We start from the raw sequence: 19765 nt of genomic DNA, 5'->3' as shown, positions 1-19765 counted from the left end.
TGTAATAATAACACTTATTATACCTGGCGGTGAAGATTAAGTCACCTCTTAGTCTTTTCTTTTCTGGGTTGAAACTTCACTCTATTTTCCACCCAGTTCATCATTTTTTTAGTCCTATCTGGATCCATTCCAGCTTCTCCAAATGAGTCTGAAAATAGGAGGATGAAATCTGAGTTCCCAGTCTAATTAAAACCTCAGCAATGCCAAGTTTTGTGGAAAGATTACTCTCCAGGCTTTCATTTCATAATGCTCGACATACGGCCGCATCATATTACAATTTTGTTGTAGCCCTTTCTCACTCACTTAGGGCCCACAGCTATCTTGCTATAGTACTTGTCTCTGCCAGTTGGAGCCCATTTCTGTCCATTTTAAACATCTTCCTGTTTTTAATGACCACCCCCTTCTAAACTGTTAAAGGTCACTTTAAATTCTAATCCTACCTCCTAATGCTTGAAGATCTTTTCCTGCCTTAGTGCAATCTGAAAAACATTCTAATCTATTACCTCAGTCCCTGAGAAAGGAATCTCAATTTATATCAATCCTATAAGAGTCTGAATACCACTCATTTCTCCCAATACCCACAAGCATGGTTTGAGCATGAAAAACAATGCAGACCACCCCTCTCCATTCATTTATTCAACAAGCATCTTTCTAAGCACTAATGATAGGCACTGGGGATACAACAGTGAACAAATCACAATTTCTCTATCCATTCAGTAGCACGTCCATACAATGTATACCACAAAAGGTATTCATTAAGCTCTTTCTCTTTGCAGACCTGCGGTTGGTGTTGGGGCTAGAGCAGTGAACAGGATCTCGTGGATCTCACGTTCCAATGGGGGTGGGGAGGGGGGGAGACAAGGTACAAGTCAACCAATAAATCAACGGAACCGAGTCTATCTTGATAAATGTTTTCAAAGAAACAGTGGAATGATAGATATCACGGTGGTGGCTATCTTAGATGTGGAGAAAGCTCCCCAACGAGGGGTCTCTGAAGACCTTACAGCTTAGCAGGGGTCTGCTATTCTGAACCAATCCCCTTTAGCAAACCAACCTTCCTTATAGTCTATTCTCCCAGACCTAGACTTCACTTTTACTGGGATGTTGATGGCTGACAATGCACTGTTCCTTAGTAAATTATTGACATTTCCAAAGGACTCTTTCATGTACTTTAATCAAAAGAAGTGATAAACGGAAGGAATTTCGGGATCCGTTTGCCTTAGTTCCTTAGGAAGTTAATAGACATTCCTGGGAAACAGGAGTCCAGTGGCCCATTAAATACGGGGAGAGTGGACTTAAGTACCATCAGATAGATTTCTTCACTATAGAACTTCTCACAAACTTGAATAGGCTGGTGAACTTTCAGACTCTCTAAAATGGGACAACATGTACAGCTGTTTCCTAAGTTTTTTGCATGGAACCTCTTGAGAAACACTCTTTGGTGAACACTGGGCTGAGGAGGTATCTTGGATCCTTTGGTGTCTTTTGACGTTGGATGTGGCATTTGGGATATGATGTACAGGCCAGCTGGATGTTTGTGAAAGGTAAAATAGGAACAAAACTGGCTTCTCTGCAAGCCTGGGCCGGGACTTCTCTACTTTCCTCAGATCGTGGAACATTTTGAGAATCTTTTGAGTGTCTGATCCACAAACACACATAATTACACACCACACAGAGGATTCACAGGCCTCTTACCAAAACTCATCTATGGACTACAGGATTTCTAAGGACCTGTTCAGTGCTAAAGTTCTACTAAGTTTCTGCTCTCAGGTTATGTTGATCTCTTGGTCCGTGTTTTTTATTAACTTATGGGTTTCTTGGGACCAGACCAAGCGTTTTACATCTTCCCAAGCTCCTTCAGCCTTGGTGAAGTGCTCAGTACACAAAGGATGCTAATAAGTAACAGCCAGGGAGGGTGGGGAGACCCCTCAACACAGAAGTACCAGCCAACCCTGGGGATACCCAATTGGCTTCCCAATTAGTGAATGAGGTCATTTTCCCTCTGATGTTTTCCAGAAATAGATCTGTGAAGAAGGCGTGCACTGAAATGACCTAGTGAGACAACGGGAAGGAAGTGACTAGAAAGGGAATCATTAAAAATCCAACTTCTTCTTTAAAGGGAAATGGAAACAGGGACCTGGAGGACGGTTATAATTGCCAAGCCAGCAGTGGCCCCTGCTTTCCTCCCCCTGCTCCCAATATGGATTTCCTGCCTGCGGGACACCATTTGATTTAAAGCTATGGGAGCCTCACAGACATTCTCATGAGAAGGGCTCGGCAAAGAAATAGAACAGCGTTTGCCCTCTTCCTGCCACTTCTGCATGGAAGCAGTCGGATTAATTAACCCTGTTTCCTCAGCAGGATTGATCCCGACACTTGCTCAAGAAACTTTGATGCTTATGTGTAGCCTGACTGACAAATAACAAATTATGATTTTCCTGTTTGCAAAATTGAATGTCCTCTACTTTATATAACCACCTGGTTCTATAAGCAATCATCAGTGGCATATTTCCCTTTAACTCTCCTTTGCCATGAGTTTTGAATGCTCCGTGAAAAGATGTTTTGACGATGTGGTCCTGAGGGTGTGCCCAAAACCCACCCCACCTGTTTGGCTTCTCTGCATTAGCCTGGGAGGTTATAAAGGGTGAGGGCATAGAAAAGATAGATTTGGGTCCTTGGGAAGTCGGTCTTCTAGAACTAAGTTTTACAACTGAGCAGATTGGCTTGAATACCCACGTGACAATTTTGAAAGCCTAAAAATAAATTGAACCTGGTACTTAGAAGAGGCAGCTTTCAATATCAGAGGACATCCCTGTGTTTCTAGTTTTCCATTTGGCCGGGGAATTTGTTAAGGCTCTCATTTCCCTCCCTGTGACCTGGCTGGCTGTCTTCAGGTGCTAGCTGCAAGTCAGAACGACACAGACTGTGCAAGTAAAAAAGGCAGGGAAGGGAAAAAGGTCAACATGTGTTTTTCGTTTCAGTGTAGTTTCTTACTTTGGAGGGTTATGATTTTTTTTCCTTTTTGCAATAAAACTGGTTCTGCTACTAGACTGACATACGGTTACCTTTATTAGGCAATTATCAAAAGAGATAGGAAGCCTTTCTGGAGTTTTTAAAGTGCAAGGGGTCCTTCCCAGGATGCCTGCCCTCATTGGCCCTTTCCTCCTGGCCAGTGCTCCACCACTTAGTCATATATTATATCCAAATGTTGGATGTCTATATCACACAGAGGCCAGAGGCATGGCCATCATCTGAGAACTTGGAATTGCAAATTATCAGGCACCATCTCAGACTTACAGAAACTGAGGGTGGGACCCAATGATGTTGTTTTAACCAGCCCTCTGGGTGACACTGATACAGGCTCAGGTTTGAGAAGCACTGATACTTACCATTGTGTAACCACCCACTGCATGACGTGTGAGTCACCTTGGCCACTGGCTGCTTCAGGAGCTCCCACAGGATTATGAACCTGAAGTTTGTCTTTTCATGGGGGTTAGGAGGCAGGTATGTGGGTGGAGAAGTTTTACCGTTTGAAATCAAAGGAACTTCCAGATTCGTGAGTCACTTAAGCTCTCAGTTTTCTCATCTATACAATGAGGGTAATTCCATCTGTCTCACAGGGTTGTTGAAATGGCTGAAGGACAGAATGTGTGTGAAAGTGATGTGGGAATGGCCAGGCGCTGTCTGCAGTGAACTCTGGAGTTAGCTCTATGGATCAATAACACCAAGATGCATTGTGAACTGCAGTCTCCTGAATGCGGAAGGGACTGCGTGTCCTCTGTCCTCATCTGTATTCTGAACCCCGAGTCCAGGTACATAGTGGCCATTCACTGACTCTTTGCTGAAATCTTGGAACTAAGTATTCACTCGTGCCGTCATCACAAGTACCCTGTGAGGCGGATACTATTCCCACCCCCCCTTTTGGATGAGACCCTAGAGGTTAAGCAACTTACCCACAGGCACAAAATTAGAAATGGAGCGAGCGTCTGAACTCAGGCAAATAGGCTCCAGAGACTTTGTTTTCACTAGTTCGCTGTCCAGCCTCACAATTAATTCATTAATGGTGATGCTGAGGACGGTGATGTGACATTTCATGAATGCTTGTTCTATGTCACTCACGGTCCCAATCTCTCTATGTGCCTTAACTCACCACAACCCCACAGAGGGAACTGTTAGGTAACCATTGCTAGCATCATTCCGCTTTAACAAGAAAGGAAACAGAGACACAGACATGGGCCCTGATTTGGGGTTTCTTCTTTCCAATGTAAAAATTTCTTCATACTGTGCCTCTCTGTGTACTGTTGGTGCACTTGACATCAATCCACTAATCAGTGATCATTTATAAACTGCCTGATAAGTGCCCAGTGCTGTGCTTCTAGACACAGGAATATGAGACACCATTTCCACCCTTAAAATGCTTCAAATCAAGTTGGGGAAATGGATTGGTCCTCATAAAACAGAAAAAAAAGGCTAATATATAGATTAAGTGCTAGTTTGTGATGCACAAAATAATCATTTTGCACCTTCAGAGAGGTTAGCGGGAATGAAATCCTCAGACAAGAATTCTCACAGGGGCCTGAAGGAAACTCCCTTGCTGGACTCAGACTCCAATTGCTCTGGGCAATGGTCATTGAAACGAGGACACTACAGTTTCCTATAAGGTTGTCATAGGAGCCAGGGGCATGGAGGGCATGGTGACCTGTTATCCCATTTTTGTCTGTTTTGTTCACACCTTATCCTCGGTACTGAGAGCAGTATCTAGAATATAGTAGGTGCTCAATGAACATTTGTGATTGAATGATTATAAGCAGGAAAGGAATAACGTGGTAAAGGAGGGCAAGTGTGGCCAAATTTGGGGTTAGATGGGGAGGTAGGTTGTCAGGGATATTACTCCCTGAAAGAAGGTTGAGAGACCCCAGCTTGGGCAGGAGGCAGGTATTCCAGAGAGGTCCTGAGTTCAGAAGGAGCACGAAAGCAGAGCCTTTGTTATTTAGAACACAAACTCCCCATCTCCCTACAGGAGGTGTGATGCTGTTGGCAGCTATGTTCCTGGGGAATCCCCTCTCCCCACCCTGGAGAAGAAAACTTGTAGGTACTTGGTGATTTTGAAAATTGAGAACTAGGGTCTCTTGTCATCAATTTCATTTTTCCTGGTTTTTCTTCTACTTGGTAAACTTTTGGACACCAAGCCCAATTCTTGGTTACATCCCATGTTTCCTTCAGAGGAAACTGCACTAGTAATTGAAAACAGAAATTGGTTCTTTTATCTAATTCACGGTATGCAGGTAAGATTCCTGTTTGTGCTCTACCTTGGCTCTCGCTTTTCTAATCCTGGGAGAAAATCTAGATATAATTCTCTGCTTTGGTCCTTATGAAAAATTGTAGGCTTTCATCAAAATAGGATTGTCTGATAATATTATTTGACTCAGTAATTCCATTCCTGGGAATTTATTCTTACAAATGATCTAGAAGTAGAAAGTTATGTGCACAAAGACACTTATTGGTGCATTAGTTAAAATAATGATAAAGCTGAAACTAGACTAAACGTCTAATAACAGGAAAATGGTTTAAAAAATAAATGGTGGCAAATCTACTCAATAAAATATTCTTCAGCTTTAAAATTATAATTATAAAGATTATGGAGCAATATGGAAAATGCTCACAATATAATGTTAAGTGAAAAAACACAAAAATACCGTAAATTTAGGCTGTGACTGTACCTGTGTCAAAATGATGCATGCATCTGGGTGAGAACTAGAAAAAATAATAGAAAAATGACAATATTATGATTTGTTGGGATAGCGAGATTATGGGTAAAATTTCTTTTTTCAATCTCTGCTGAAGTTGTCATAATTTTGTGCAATTCAAAGGGGATTGGAAACGAGATGGTCTGGCTGCACTACAGAGCTGACTGTCCCTTTTGAAAGTGGAAAGAATCACAGTGTACTGGGTGAGATGTGAACATCCAACACCAGCCATGCCTTAAACTGCAGGGTTGCCCAGACTTTTCTCTCGAGGGCAAAAGCCATGCATGACATTCTTTCTGGCAGTCTCTGGAATACCTAGGCTATAACTCTGTCTACTGCATGTGCTCAAAACCTGGGGTTCGTGGGCTGACTTAGATAACCTCCCCCATATCCTTCATGGATTTTAGCATTATGTGCCTTTAAGAATCCCACTAATGGTATCAACTTCAGAATTTTTCCTCACCTGAGAATTCTCCCACTTTCAAGGTGTCCCCAGTTGAAGTGAACTCGCTTGGCAACCTACTAGCTATATGATTTGGGTCAAGTTACTTAACCTTGCTAAACCTCAGTTTCCTCATATGTAAAATGGATATAGTAATAATGCCTACTCCATGCAGTTGCTGTAAATGAGATGACATGAAAAGTAATATTTACTATACTAGCTTAATAGAAAGCACTCAACAAAGGGAAGTTATTGGTAACATATTACCGCAAAGGCACGCATTTGTTATAAATGTCAAAGAAATTAGTTTAAACATAAAATGAACTGGAGAATGAAATGCCCCTTTTCAATCTCCAGAGAAACTTGTGTTTAATGGAAAAGTTTCAAACCTCATTTGATTATACCTTTAGGTCTTATTATAGTTCCTTCTTTCTCACTAGCTAATCAATATCCTCTAGGTTTGGGTCTTCTCAAATGGTCTTGAGGCATGAAGGTGTTGTCTGCACTACTGTGTTTAAATCAACGTAAGGGAGCTTTACTAAGCATCAAACCAGGTAGTATGGTCTGCATAGTAACTCTGACACTTGAAGAAATGCATCATTTCAGGCCAGATAGAAGGCTAGGAGAAAGAGCCACAGTTGGTGATGCCACAGATGACTAACCCTGATGGGGAAAGATGAGAAGGTTGGGAAGCCAAGAGCCACAGCCAAGGACAAGAGAAGAATATGGTTTGAAAGGAGAGTGTTAAGACATCAACAGCCTGGAAGGAGAAGTCCAGGATGACTTGTGGCCTGTTGAGTACCAGGAAAAAAGATGTGGCCAAAGAAGGCACAGATGTTCTGAAGAATGCAAGGAATTTATGACGGGTCATAGTCTGACTGCAGGAAATGCCTGCTGAGGGCAGATCTCAGTGGACCGTGGGAGCACTGGTTCAATGAGAAGATATGGGAAGACTAGGATGTCACAAGTACCTTTACCAGAGTCTCGTCCTGAACCGGAAGCAAAGGAGGAGGAAGAGGAGGACAAGAAGTTGCTTGAGGAGAAAAATAAATAAATTAGCAGGTCGATAGACGTAGATTAAAATATTTCTAAACCAACAGCCCCCTTTTCCCTGTCACTCTTCTTTGTAAAAGTCATTGTCAATGACTTGAACTGACAGCTCAGAAATGAGAATGTTCGTAGCTCTCTCCACATTCTCTTATCAGAACCCTTACTACGAGTCAAAAAGCTTCACTTCTCCTCCTATCCCTATTATACAGAAGCTGCTGCAAGACCTTGACAATCATTTCTTCTCATCAACCTAAAGGTTTATACATGCAGTTTTTATATAAATATGCATCTAATTGACATAGTGGGGATTATGGAGACCATACACATTAAGAGATCAATGGATTTTATATTCTCCTTTCTAGCACGTGTGACAGGCTAGGTGTGGGGTTACAAGGAAGCAGGTACTTGCTGGAAGGCTGGAAAGAGAGAATGGAGGCTTCCCTGTTCAACAACTATGCATCAGAAGAGAGCCTTTAGCCCCTGAACTTGGGCCCTGACTTCCTACTAGAGTTAGGACAGAGCTAATTATGCCTAAGTATTAACATCAGCAGTGCCTTCATGCAGGCTTCCCAAACCCAGATCTGAGCCAAAGAGAGCAGACAGAAGGTAAGTGTTGAGGGAAATAAAATATCCCACAAGCAGTTATCCTGGCCCAGTATCCCTGCACGAAGGAGCCTCCGCAGCCATAGGACACATCAGGCCTCACGTTGCTTGCTTCTAATGAGGCCAACTAATTCTGCAACCATGGACAGGTTTCGTGATAAATTGGAAAACGACTTCTGGGGCAACTGTCTCCAGTTCTCAGAAAGAAAATTCACAGAAGTGAGTGATTGGCTAAAAGGCCAAGAAACCATTGCCTCAGAGTGGGGTCCCAGAGCAGAGCAATGTGGTCATTCACAGTGTGTTTGAGTATGTGACAAAAAATAAAAATAAAAAAGAGTTTGATTTCTCCAGCCAACATCACGAGCTGAAAATATTTTCCTTTAGTAAAATAAATAAGAGAATCAGAGAGTTTTCTTGATTGATAATAATATTTGCTAAAAGAATTTAATGAGGTTTGGAGATGTAGACATGATATCAGTCCCAGATGAAATAAAGATGAGAACAGGATTCAGCTTGGAGACGAGCTGCAACCCAGCCACACCTCTCTCTCCTTATTCATACTTCACTTGCTCAATTCAGAAAAATAATATTTGGGGGTGGGAGGAGTGGGGTGGCTAAAACTAACAGGCTCGGTGATTGCCAGATTACTAAGAAACTTCTTAGTTGACCTTGAATTTGCTCTCAGGTCCAAAGCTTTATGAAACTCTAAAATTTAATAATTTGAGGAAAGCCCTTAAAGTCTCTTGGTCATGTTTAAGCAATTAAATATTAAGGGGAAAGGGAGAAAATTACAGTAGCAAAATTCTATAGAAAAAAAAGAGATAAAGGATGGTTAGACAAGTCCAGATTTTAGCTGAGAGTTCCTGAGATAATATAATCTCTCTCTAAATGAACCATTTAGCCTCAGTCTGCATACCTGCTTAATATTTTGATGAATCATACTACCACTTGCTTGAGAACTCCTTGTACAGATTTAAAATTTTTAATAACCTTAACATTAGTTTATCTTACCAAAAAAAGGTGTAGCATTTGAAAAAACATGTATATAATGGTCTTCTAATTTTGTCCTCTGGGCAGATGTTGGGTCCCACTGGTAGAGATGATGACCTGTCTGGAAGCCCATTCACGTTATCAGAGATGGGATAACATGTAATTGTAGATGGAATTTTCTGGGGAAACTATGTACCAGTCCCCCAGGAAGAAACTGAATATCACACAGAGGATTCAGATACCATTGACAGACACTTAGGAAGCTAGTGAAATAAAATGTTGCCCACATTGAATACTAGGAAATTCAGCATTCTGGTCAACAATATTAACAACCCTCCTGGGACTGGTCACTGATCTTTTGAAAATGTCGCTTTGCGAAGAGTAATGTTAAAAGACCATGCCCCCAGAATGGCCATCATCAAAAAATCTACAGACAATAAATGCTGGAGAGGGTGTGGAGAAAAGGGAACCCTCATACACTGTTGGTGGGAATGTAAATTGATACAGCCACTATGGAGAACAGTATGAAGGTTCCTTACAAAACTAAAAATAGAACTACCATACGACCCAGAAATCCCACTACTGGGCATATACTCTGAGAAAACCATAATTCAAGAAGAGTCACGTACCACAATGTTCATTGCAGCTCTATTTACAATAGCCAGGACATGGAAGCAACCTAAGTGTCCATCGAAAGATGAATGGATAAAGATGTGGCACATATATACAATGGAATATTACTCAGCCATAAAAAGAAACGAAACTGAGTTATTTGTAGTGAGGTGGATGGACCTAGAGTCTGTCATACAGAGTGAAGTAAGTCAGAAAGAGAAAAACAAATACCGTATGCTAACACATATATATGGAATCTGAAAAAAAAAAAAAAAAGGTTCTGAAGAACCTAGGGGCAGGACAGGAATAAAGATGCAGACATAGAGAATGGACTTGAGGACACAGGGAGGGGGAAGGGTAAGCTGGGACAAAGTGAGAGAGTGGCATGAACTTATATACACTACCAAATGTACAATAGATAGCTAGTGGGAAGTAGCCGCATAGCACAGGGAGATCAGCTCAGTGCTTTGTGACCACCTAGAGGGATGGGATAGGGAGGGTGGGAGGGAGATGCAAGAGAGAGGAGTTATGGGGATATATGTATATGTATAGCTGATTCACTTTGTTTTAAAGCAGAAACTAACACACCATTGTAAAGCAATTATACTCCAATAAAGATGTTAAAAAAAAAAGTCACCAGAGGGGCTCAATAGTAAATTTGAACTGGAAGAAGAGGGAATCAGCAAACTTAAAGATAGATTGATAGTGATTATGCAATCCAAATAACATGAAGAAGGATGGAGAAGAAAGGAACAGAGCTTCAGAGATGTATGGGGCATCCAATAAAAACGTTAAAAAAAAAAAAAAAGACCACGCCCAGGAGTTTCTAGAAAGACTCTTCTCATAATCATTCTCATTTCCGGGTGCCCACACAAATGAGGCCACTTCCTCATTCCTCAAAGCCTTTAGGATCCGTTTCCAAAATGAAGTTGGATTCTTTCTACTATTTCAACAGCTCCAGCAAATGACTCTCTTATCCTCCTAATTCACACCTGTATCCTGCCTTGATTTGCCTTCTGCAGTCCTCACAAATGGTCTTGTCCCCTCCCTGTACTCAAACCCACCTCCATACTGGTCATTTTCCCTATTTTCCTCCATCAAACCCAATGCTGATCCCTGCTTTTCTTAAATTCAATCTGATATATCAATCTTGTTTTCATACAAGGTTAAATCTGACAAAGAGGAAAGACCTGGTTCTCTCATCAAACTTCTCTTCACTGTATTTTTCTCTATTATTGGGGAAAAGCACTGATGTGCCATATATGCATTGTTGATTAAAAAGTGGGTCCCATAGCCATTTAGATAATGCTTGGAGTCGTGTTGTTAGAAGGAGTGCTTGATGTTATCCAGTACTTTGTCTGTGTGAGAAAACTGAATCTCAGAGAGTTTGGGTGACTTGTGAGTTTGCACAAAGGATCTGGGCTGGAATCCAATGTTGTTTTCAGTATACCATATTGCCTTCTTTTTTACTTCCTCTCTGCATATGGCACTGTGCTAGGTGCTATAGAAACACTCCCCAGGACCTTTCAATTCAGGAACAACGCTGTTGACACACCAGCATGAAAGGTACCTCACACACAACCCAACTGGCACTGACATGCACACTCTGCAGTTATTTATATCGTGTAGCGCTCTAACCCCCTTCTCCCTCCCTCCCTCCTCTCCTGTGTTCAACCTGTCGCTGACTCTGGCTGTTGCTTCTCAGCACTAATGCCAAGGGCTGTCTCTGCTGCTGTGGAGGCCGCCCTCCAACACCTCACTCCCTGATGCAGGTCCGGATGCCTCTCCTTATGCGGCCTACACCTCCCGACACTCTCCCTTCAGACACGCCAGACGGCCCTGGCAGCTGTCACCCCTTCACCTGGATCCTGACCGTGTCACACCCACCCCTGGGAAAATCTCCAGATGCACCCTGAGCAAAACACAGAGGCCTGAGTGAGGAGACTGATGGAGAGCAGGGCCCCTGAGAACACAGGGCAGGTGCCAAGTTGCAAAGAAAAGAGAAATGATAGACTTTAGAGTGAAACTAAAAATAAAGAGAATGTGTTTTAATACCCCTTTGGCTGATTCATCTTTCTGTGGCACCAGAAAGAGGGGCGTTACCCCCTATTCATGAATGCCTTATGTTTTGCCTACAAGGCCTCTCTTCCCACACCTGAAAGAGTAAACTGACAGTAACAGTGTAAGTATAGGAGATAATGCTGGTGGCATGGCTACAATCTCCACATTGGAGCCGGACTCATCTTACAATTTCCATCACAGCCTTTCTCAAAAAAATGAGATAACTCAGGTCCATATGTACGATTCCTCAACATCCCTTCTTATTCTCTCTTGTTTTGTCTGTCTTCAGCTCATTCAGGCGTGGGTCGAAGATGGAGTAGTGATTAGTGGGCCTGGTGACATTGTATACTTGGTGGCTGCTTATTTCCAAAGCATGGTTGGCAGGAAAGGGAGCCTTAGATTTCAGTCATTCCAGAGAGGGAACTAAACTCTAATTCTTAGCCTACCATGAACTCCGCATAATATGAGCTTTGGCCCTAAAGTGCATCAGTGAGCAAAAAGAATGTCAATGGCTGTCAATAGCAGGAGACAAGAAGATATAGAGGAAGAAGAGAAAAGAAAGAGGAGAGAAATACATATGCTGGTGGAAAGTGATTGGGGAACCCCTCTGACCATGTGTTTTGCCCACACCCATCCCATGCCTTGCAGCATTGTTTTGAAATAAGTGAGTCGATACTAATGCTGAAAAGCCAATTATTTTAGCCAGTGGATTATTTGGGAGAAATCAAAGGTAACAAGAGTTCAAGATAAGTCCATATCACTTGTGTGACTTGACTGGAGGATCTGTTCTCATAGAGTGCCTATTCGAGATTAAAATTATTTAGGACAGTCTATACAACATAAAGTTTGGATAATCTTTCAAAGGAACACATATTCATTCATTTTCATAGAGAACAGTCCTCCTTTATCTAGAAAGGCCATCTTTTCAACCAAACTTTGGAAAGGATGCATTTTGAAGAGGAAGAGGAGGAGTCCTGCCCAGTTAGCCTTGCTGGCCAACTAACTCCATAACAATTGTAAGAGCTAACATTTATTTAGAGTTTATTGCGTACCAGACATTGTGCAAAACACTTCACATACATTCTCACTTAACCTTCACAACAGTCTTGGGAGATGCTCTCATGTCCATTTTACATAAGAGGATCTGAGTCTTAGAAGAGTTGGTGCCTTGCCCAAGGTGAATAGTGAATAAGTGGCAGAATCCAGACCTGTCTGACTCCAAAACGTGTGCTTTTAGCCACTCCACACATTGCCTCGTTCACTGGTATGACAGATGTCACAGGCAGATCATACTCAAACCCTGCAGTATGTTCTAAATAATCGAAACTATATAACTGGAAAATGGTAGCTAAATTATATAGCAGGCTCAACTGAAATAATTCAAACATAAAAATGACCTCCTGGCATTTGATTATCTTTTACCTTAGACGTTGATAAACCAAACCATTCCCTCAGGACAACATTTCTGTCCAGCAAAGCATTTCTCTTGCCAAAGTATAATTTTGTTGGCTACATCTATCTCCTCCAAGGCCTGGAATCAAACCTAAACTAGTAAATTGTGCTGACCTGGCAAGACGCTCGCCCTCCAGGGCATTGTATCAGGCTAAAGTAATACATCACGTTGCTTCCCACTCTGTCGGCCCATTTCTCCAAAGAGCCCTAAAACGGTAATGTTTCTCCTCTGAATCTCTAGTTTTCTTGCTCATAAGCCTTGCGCTCTAGCTCCCTGGCCTTTGGGACAGAGGCAGACCGAATAGCACTAGTTTCACACCTGCCCTTGAATTGGGGCTTCCAAAAAAAAAAGGCAGATTTGAAGAAAGGGGCAGCCCCACAGAGCGCTGCTTCATTCCTTTTAGGCCGAGAGATACACAAACATTGACTTGATTGGGTAACAGGAAGACTTTGGTCTTTGGGTGATGGGGATTTAGTAGCTGAGAAAGAGTTGCCGAGTGATGGGGGTGGTGGCAGGTCAAACGGAGCCGCGATTCCTAGAAAAGATGACCTCGTTCAACTGAGAAGTAGTGGGACCAGCAGACACTGGAAATTAAAAATTAACACAGGCTGAAGTGAAACTGATGACTGAACTTGATAGGTTTTCAAGAAAAGTTTATGACATGCTGTTCATAGAAGAGAGGACATTTTCTGTGTTCACTTTTATAAATGCCAAAGGCCAGTCCTACTTGGAAAGTTCTTCTGCAGAAAAGCAGAAATGTGCAGAGTCCACTAGCAACATATAAGGCAGGCAATAGGTATATATTTTCAAAAAATTTCTTCAAAAACAATCCTATTTTTAAAATGTTTTGACAATAGTTTTGATACTGACAGTCAAGCACTGCATTCCCCGATATGTGTTCGAGTATATGTGTGTACATACTCTCGTTATTCTGAATGCATAGTGATGTGGATGGTCTTACAGTAGTGAAGGCATCTTTCCATATCTTTACTAAGCACATGAACACATATATCTCAATAATCGTTTTAATTCAAGTTGATTTCCATAGAATTTTTTAAAGGTAAAATATCGATTCATCAAAAGGCTTTAAGTTAATGCAAATCCTATGAATTCAGGAAATATCAACCATTCAATGTATTACATTTGGGGTCTAGGTAATGGTCCTATCACAATTTTCCTTATATTAGGAATTCATGAAAGGAGTCCAGTTTTCCACATAAAGCCATAAAAAAGGAAAGTGAGAAGTGATTCTCACTAAAATGGACACAAATTTAAGATTACTCACATTTTACCCAACTTTCCTACTAGTATCCCAGGCAAAATTATGTCAACTGAATGGATTTTCATTAGATAAGGTGGTCCATGGAGCACTGCTGCCTAAGAAACTAATCATTCTGAGTTATTCTAAATTGTCAACAGGTCTGGAAGTTATGGATAGATAGTTGGTGTAGGAAACCTAACTGGCTTCTACAGATGTTAACTATGGTATTTGATTGTGTGATCAATCTTAAGTTAATCAAAGTTAAATGCAACTTTGTTTTTTATTAGTTAATAATCCATTTGCATTTTCTACCAGACACATAATTGTGAATTTTCTAGAAATAGCCCTGGAAATACAACTAGAACTGTCTTACTTCTTTTTCCCTGCTTTCAAAACACAATCAACTTTAGGACCTCCCCCGTTAGCAATTTCTAGAGAACTTTTAGTCCTTGGAATGCAAAGAGTAACAAGTGTATATCTTCAGAACTGGATATTTCCCTATTTGGAAAATGTTTGCATTTTTTATTATTTAAATACTGATTCTTCAAATCAGTGTCTTCTGTTTCCAACGATAGAATTAAAATAATTAAAGGAAATCTTTCTCAATAAGCAAGAGGGGAAGTTTCAAAGGAAATTAAAGTTGAGTAAAATGTCCCGACTGTATTCCCAGAAACCTATAAAGAAACACAAGCTTATGTAGCACCAATAAAGGTACTACATATTTACCAATGATGAATGACCAGAGCTCTTTTTTCTAGAAGTGATGACCCCAGTTAAATCTCATTATTATGCCTTCTCCTTCAGAGATGGAGGGAAGCAAGTTGCTTGCATCCATGATAAAATGTGAGACTCAGCTAATTGGCATGGTTTTGATGATGCCACAGTTCTGCCCCAAACCCTTATAACTAGCAAGTTTGCCCTGAAGATTATTGAATTACTCCACTGACCATGCATTATTTAAAGGGAAGTGCTATTATTATAGAAGCCAGCTGTTTAATCATTGGAATTCTGTCTGTTGGCCAACTTTCAAGATACAGCCATGCACTGTGATGACACTTTATGTCTGCTCATAGAGGACTCAAGGCCTAGGTTAGGTGGTAGCCAACTTGTCTACTAAGCAATCTTTGGTTTGCATGCTCTGGAGCAAACCTACTGAAAAATAAATACACAAATATATAAATTTCCAATATCAAGACTTTGTCAGCAAGGAAAATTCTGTGAAATTCTACACATGCCTGTTCACCCTAACAGTTGAGTGAGTATATGGACACTTCATAATTGGTATGACAGAACTCTGGGACTACACCTAGTTGTAGAAAGGACTATCCCAGTCACCTGTCCTTTGTTATAGAATTGAGTACAGAAAAATGTTTTGAGCATCTTGGGGAACTCAAATGATAAACAGAAAACAAATTTTAACCTTCTAAGTTAGAAAATATTTGGTTTTCTTTCTTGAAGACAGTGTAAAAGTGGTTTCCACCCATAGTGAATATTTGGTTGGCCTAGATGAGTTTTCTCCTCCATTTCTTTACTTATTGCAGAATATTTGGAATAGAAAGGACCATAGCAGTCAGACACTGTGTTCAATACAGGAATATGCTCTTAGGATCTCTGACAGGTGTTCACATAGCCTTTACTTAACTGCTTCCAGCAATGGGAAGTTCATTACATTTAAAAGAAGTCAGTCCCATTTTTAACACTCTTAAGTTCAAATTGTTAGAAATTTTTTCTTATATTAGTCCAACATTTGTTTCTTTTTCACCTACCAATTCTGATTCTGCCCACTGGAGCATAATTACCTAGTGCTTAATGAGGAGTTTTTAAAGGCAAGGATGGAACAGTTCATTCCATCTCATTTAAAAATTACTCATAATGACAATAGCTGCAATTCTGAGGTCATTAAAAATCCCTATTTTTCTCAAAATTGATACTGTAGCAAATTATTTTACTGTTTTCCTGGTAAACCACATTGCATCATGCTCCTAGTTTTAGCCCATAGCAACAAATATCTTTATTTCGGTTCTGGAAAAGTAAGAAATATGAGGCATTTGAAGATAAAGGGAAAAACTTTGACCTTCAACTCTGGCCTCTCAATTGGTGAGAAATGATTTTTTTGTTGTTAAATATCTTTATGTAGAACCAGAAGTCAAGTCTATAAGACACTTCAAAGGATCAATTAAACTTTAAAAGGCAAGGTAAATACTTGTTATGTTCATATATTTTCAATGAAGTACAATTAGTCCATTGTAGACATCATGAATAGACAAAGAAAAACATCTTTCTAGGATTCCGGTGGCTAGAAATAACTGGTAGTTACATTTTTGGCAAAATCCAAGTCTGTAATATTTTGACAATAGTAAAAAAACAGATATAGACATAAGGTAAACTTTCTTTTTAGAGCATTATGGAAGAGTCCTAAATTTCTCTGTTCCTAAAGTCATTGATCTATGGACTAAAAAAGCACAGCTATTTTATAGACTGAGCCATGGCAAACTCTGAGCTCATCTAAGAGGTGACAAAGCAGATGCCTGGTGTGTGCTATTATTGTCTGCTGTGCTGATGATTACTTTCTATCTCTCAAGAGGAAATAGTCCTGTGGTGAGTTTCATGGCTGTTGACAGTCACCAAGAAGGGAATATGTAATACATACAATGTTTGATGCTGTTCTGAGATGAAGGTTAGTGTCTTTCTCCAGTGGCAAGCAAGAAGCGCCAGAACCTATGGAGTCTCAGAAGGAAGATTACTTTAGAGATGCTTGAAACAGAGGTGCTAAATAGGTCCTGGAATCACAGAGCCTATCCCTCTCCATCTTCAACCCATAAGGATGAAATTAGTTGTTTCTAAGTTAGCCGAGTGTGAAGGTTTCTGGAACCACTCCTGCCACATTACCTCCAAACATCAAATTACTATTCCAAATTCAACAAATGAATCGCAATCATGTCCCATTAAGAAATGCATCGAAAAAAAAAAAAAATGCATCGTTTTGGCAAAGAGCAATCATTACCTGCGGTGGATAGCAGGGACACTTACCTCAAAGTAGGCTGAGTCACCTTCCCCTCTCTCCCCACCCCAAGAGAAAACCAAAGAGTATCAGCCACTCTCCACTGGCTGACCCCTTCAGCCTCTTGAAATAGCCACTTAGCAAAAAGTATGCAGAAGTCCTTTGTGGATTACAAAGAACCATGTAAGCCTATTTGTGTCTTTATTCTAATTTATAGTTCCAGGAAAAGATTATAAAAACAAAAAAACAAAAAATATTGTTTACATTGCCCAAGGGACCAGATAAGTCCTGGCTTGCCAGGGCCCAGCTGGCGAGCAGAAGCAGAGAGTCTTCTGCACTGGTTGATCCTCCAATGGCAAGTGAAAGCACCGTTGAGGCTCCAACTGGGACCAGCTGCCCGGTCCCTTCCAAATCCCTCAACCATGAGGAACCCACAGGGTTCGCCCTGAACGAAAGCAGCACACCCCACCCAAAGAGACCACAATTGAACCCTTGCTAAGTTTCTACCCCCAGCTGCCCTAAGAATGACAATAAACCTGCCTTACAGGGAGGAAGCATCCCCAGGTTCCTGTGCCAAGCATCAGGAAAACATTTGGATTCTTAGAGGATGCCATGAACAGCTGGCCCCTCGAGCCGCAAGGCAGCCAAACTAGTTTGGTAGCAGGCCATGACCATGGGTCTGATCTCCCCCAACTAGAGAGTTCAAAATATACATGGAGATTTTGACTTTCAAAACTCCATCCTACAGTATCATTATCATGTGAACGTAAGACTTTTTATTTAACATATAATGCTGTCTTCTGTGTCAGGAATTTAAATTGAACATATGTCACATTGATTAATTGGATCCTTCTGGCTCAATAGTTCACAAATTTTCTTCCATGAAGCTTGGACATCAGTGGAGAAGACTCAGGCCCTCCACCTCCCAAGGGAGGTAAGGGAGACAGAAAAAGCCAAGATCCAGTCCCCTGCCCTTGCCCAAGCCACAGCAGTTTCATTTCGTCTGTTTTATATACGGGTATATAAGTAAGATTTGGTGTAACAAAAGTTCTACTATGACAAAAAGTTTACAAAGAATTCAAGTACATTTTAAGTTCCATGTAAACTTGTTTTGCCTCCTTTTTACTTCTAGAGCCAGGAAAAGTGTGTCCAAATCAAAACAAAACAAAATAGAATCAAACTAAAACCTACTTGCCAAGTAAAGAGGCCTAATTGATTTGCAAATATCAAAAGAAATTTGATTCCTGGTGTTCCCTCTGGGCAATCAGAATGAAAAATGGACATTTAGTTGATTCTGTCTCAGTCTAGTGGTTATGCTATAAGAAAACAGAAATGATGGTTCTGGTCTCCCTAGGGTGATAGGAGAAGGAGCCCTATCACATTGGTATTGTCATCAGTTCCAAGTTCCAAAGCTTCTGGATGCAGTCAATAGAGAGCCTGTCTCTTCACAGACCCTATATGATCCTGGAAAGCGATGTTCTGAGGAAACAAACCAACATTTATTTAGGACCTACTAGGTGTCAGGTGATACGCTAAGTACTTTTCATACAGTATGTCATATAATCCTCAAGCAATCAGTACAAGGAAAATCTTATTAACCCCACTTTACAGATGGGTAAACTGAGGCCCAGGAAGCTTAAATGACTTGTCCAGAGTCATACAACAGGTCTCCCAGGCTCTATGAGCCACTTGGGCTTTGCCAGGAGTAGACCTGAGTTTGAATCCTGGCTCCACCACTTACTGCATGAATGACCCTGCGTAAGTCATTCCCAACTCTGAGTTTCAGTTTCCAAGTCTTGGTTTCCGCATCAGTTAAGTGAGGAGAACTTTCCAGACTTAAAACCTCTTTAATTCTCAGTCTGATGTTATAACAGAAGCAGTTAAGTCAAAGAGCAAACATCTGAGCCATCCTGCACACAAAAACCATGCAGATTTGCTAAAAAGATTAAGAAAACATAAAACATGCTCTTTTAATTAATATTCCTAGCAGCCTCCCAATTAAGTCAACATATAAGGAAAGGTGAGGATTGGGCATAGACAAGATCCTTGACTACAGGTGGCTGAGAACTTGAGGAGAATTAACACAAATAAATGCACGATGAGTGAGGTATTGCCAACGAGTGTGGCACCAACTCCAGGAGACATACTGGAGTCCAGAAAGATCTAGGGGGTCAGGAATTGTTGGAGGAGCTTCAAGAAGAGGTTGACTCACAAAAGTGTGGGTTGACGAGGTGTGGGGAGAGGAGAGTCTTCAGGGGCTGGGTGGGACTGTGAAGATAGCGTATTATCCCACTCTAAAGCCAGGCCCCTCTGCGTTTGATTGGAACAGACAAGCCCACGGGGTATGGCTCGAGCAGTCGGAGGGCGCCTCAGACAGGAATCGTGGACGAATGCTGCTTCCGGAGCTGTGATCTGAGGAGGCTGGAGATGTACTGCGCACCTCTCAAGCCTGCCAAGTCGGCCCGCTCTGTCCGTGCCCAGCGCCACACCGACATGCCCAAGGCTCAGAAGGTAAGCCAGCCCGGGGTGGGGATGGGGGTCGGCC

General features: G+C 41.3%; 1 protein-coding gene and 1 long non-coding RNA gene across 4 annotated transcripts in view; one reads left to right on the top strand and one right to left on the bottom strand.

Annotated features, from left to right (window-relative positions):
• The window catches only part of LOC309608954, a 1139914-nt gene that overhangs the window by 810987 nt on the left and 309162 nt on the right, over positions 1–19765 (bottom strand). The gene's annotated exons all lie outside the window — the stretch shown is intronic.
• IGF1 (insulin like growth factor 1) overlaps positions 1–19765 on the top strand; it is a 152873-nt gene that overhangs the window by 42060 nt on the left and 91048 nt on the right. For all 3 annotated transcript variants that reach the window (XM_082349688.1, XM_082349687.1, XM_082349686.1), the window contains exon 3: positions 19550–19731. In XM_082349688.1, coding sequence (XP_082205814.1) covers positions 19550–19731 — 182 coding nt within the window. The remainder of the gene's footprint in view (positions 1–19549; positions 19732–19765) is intronic.

This window comes from Balaenoptera borealis (genome assembly GCF_965194805.1).
Source record: "Balaenoptera borealis genome assembly, chromosome: 13".
Classification (NCBI taxonomy): Eukaryota; Metazoa; Chordata; class Mammalia; order Artiodactyla; family Balaenopteridae; genus Balaenoptera; species Balaenoptera borealis.
The sequence above is the reverse complement of the archived record's forward strand: the minus strand, read 5'-3'. Positions and strand labels throughout refer to the sequence as shown.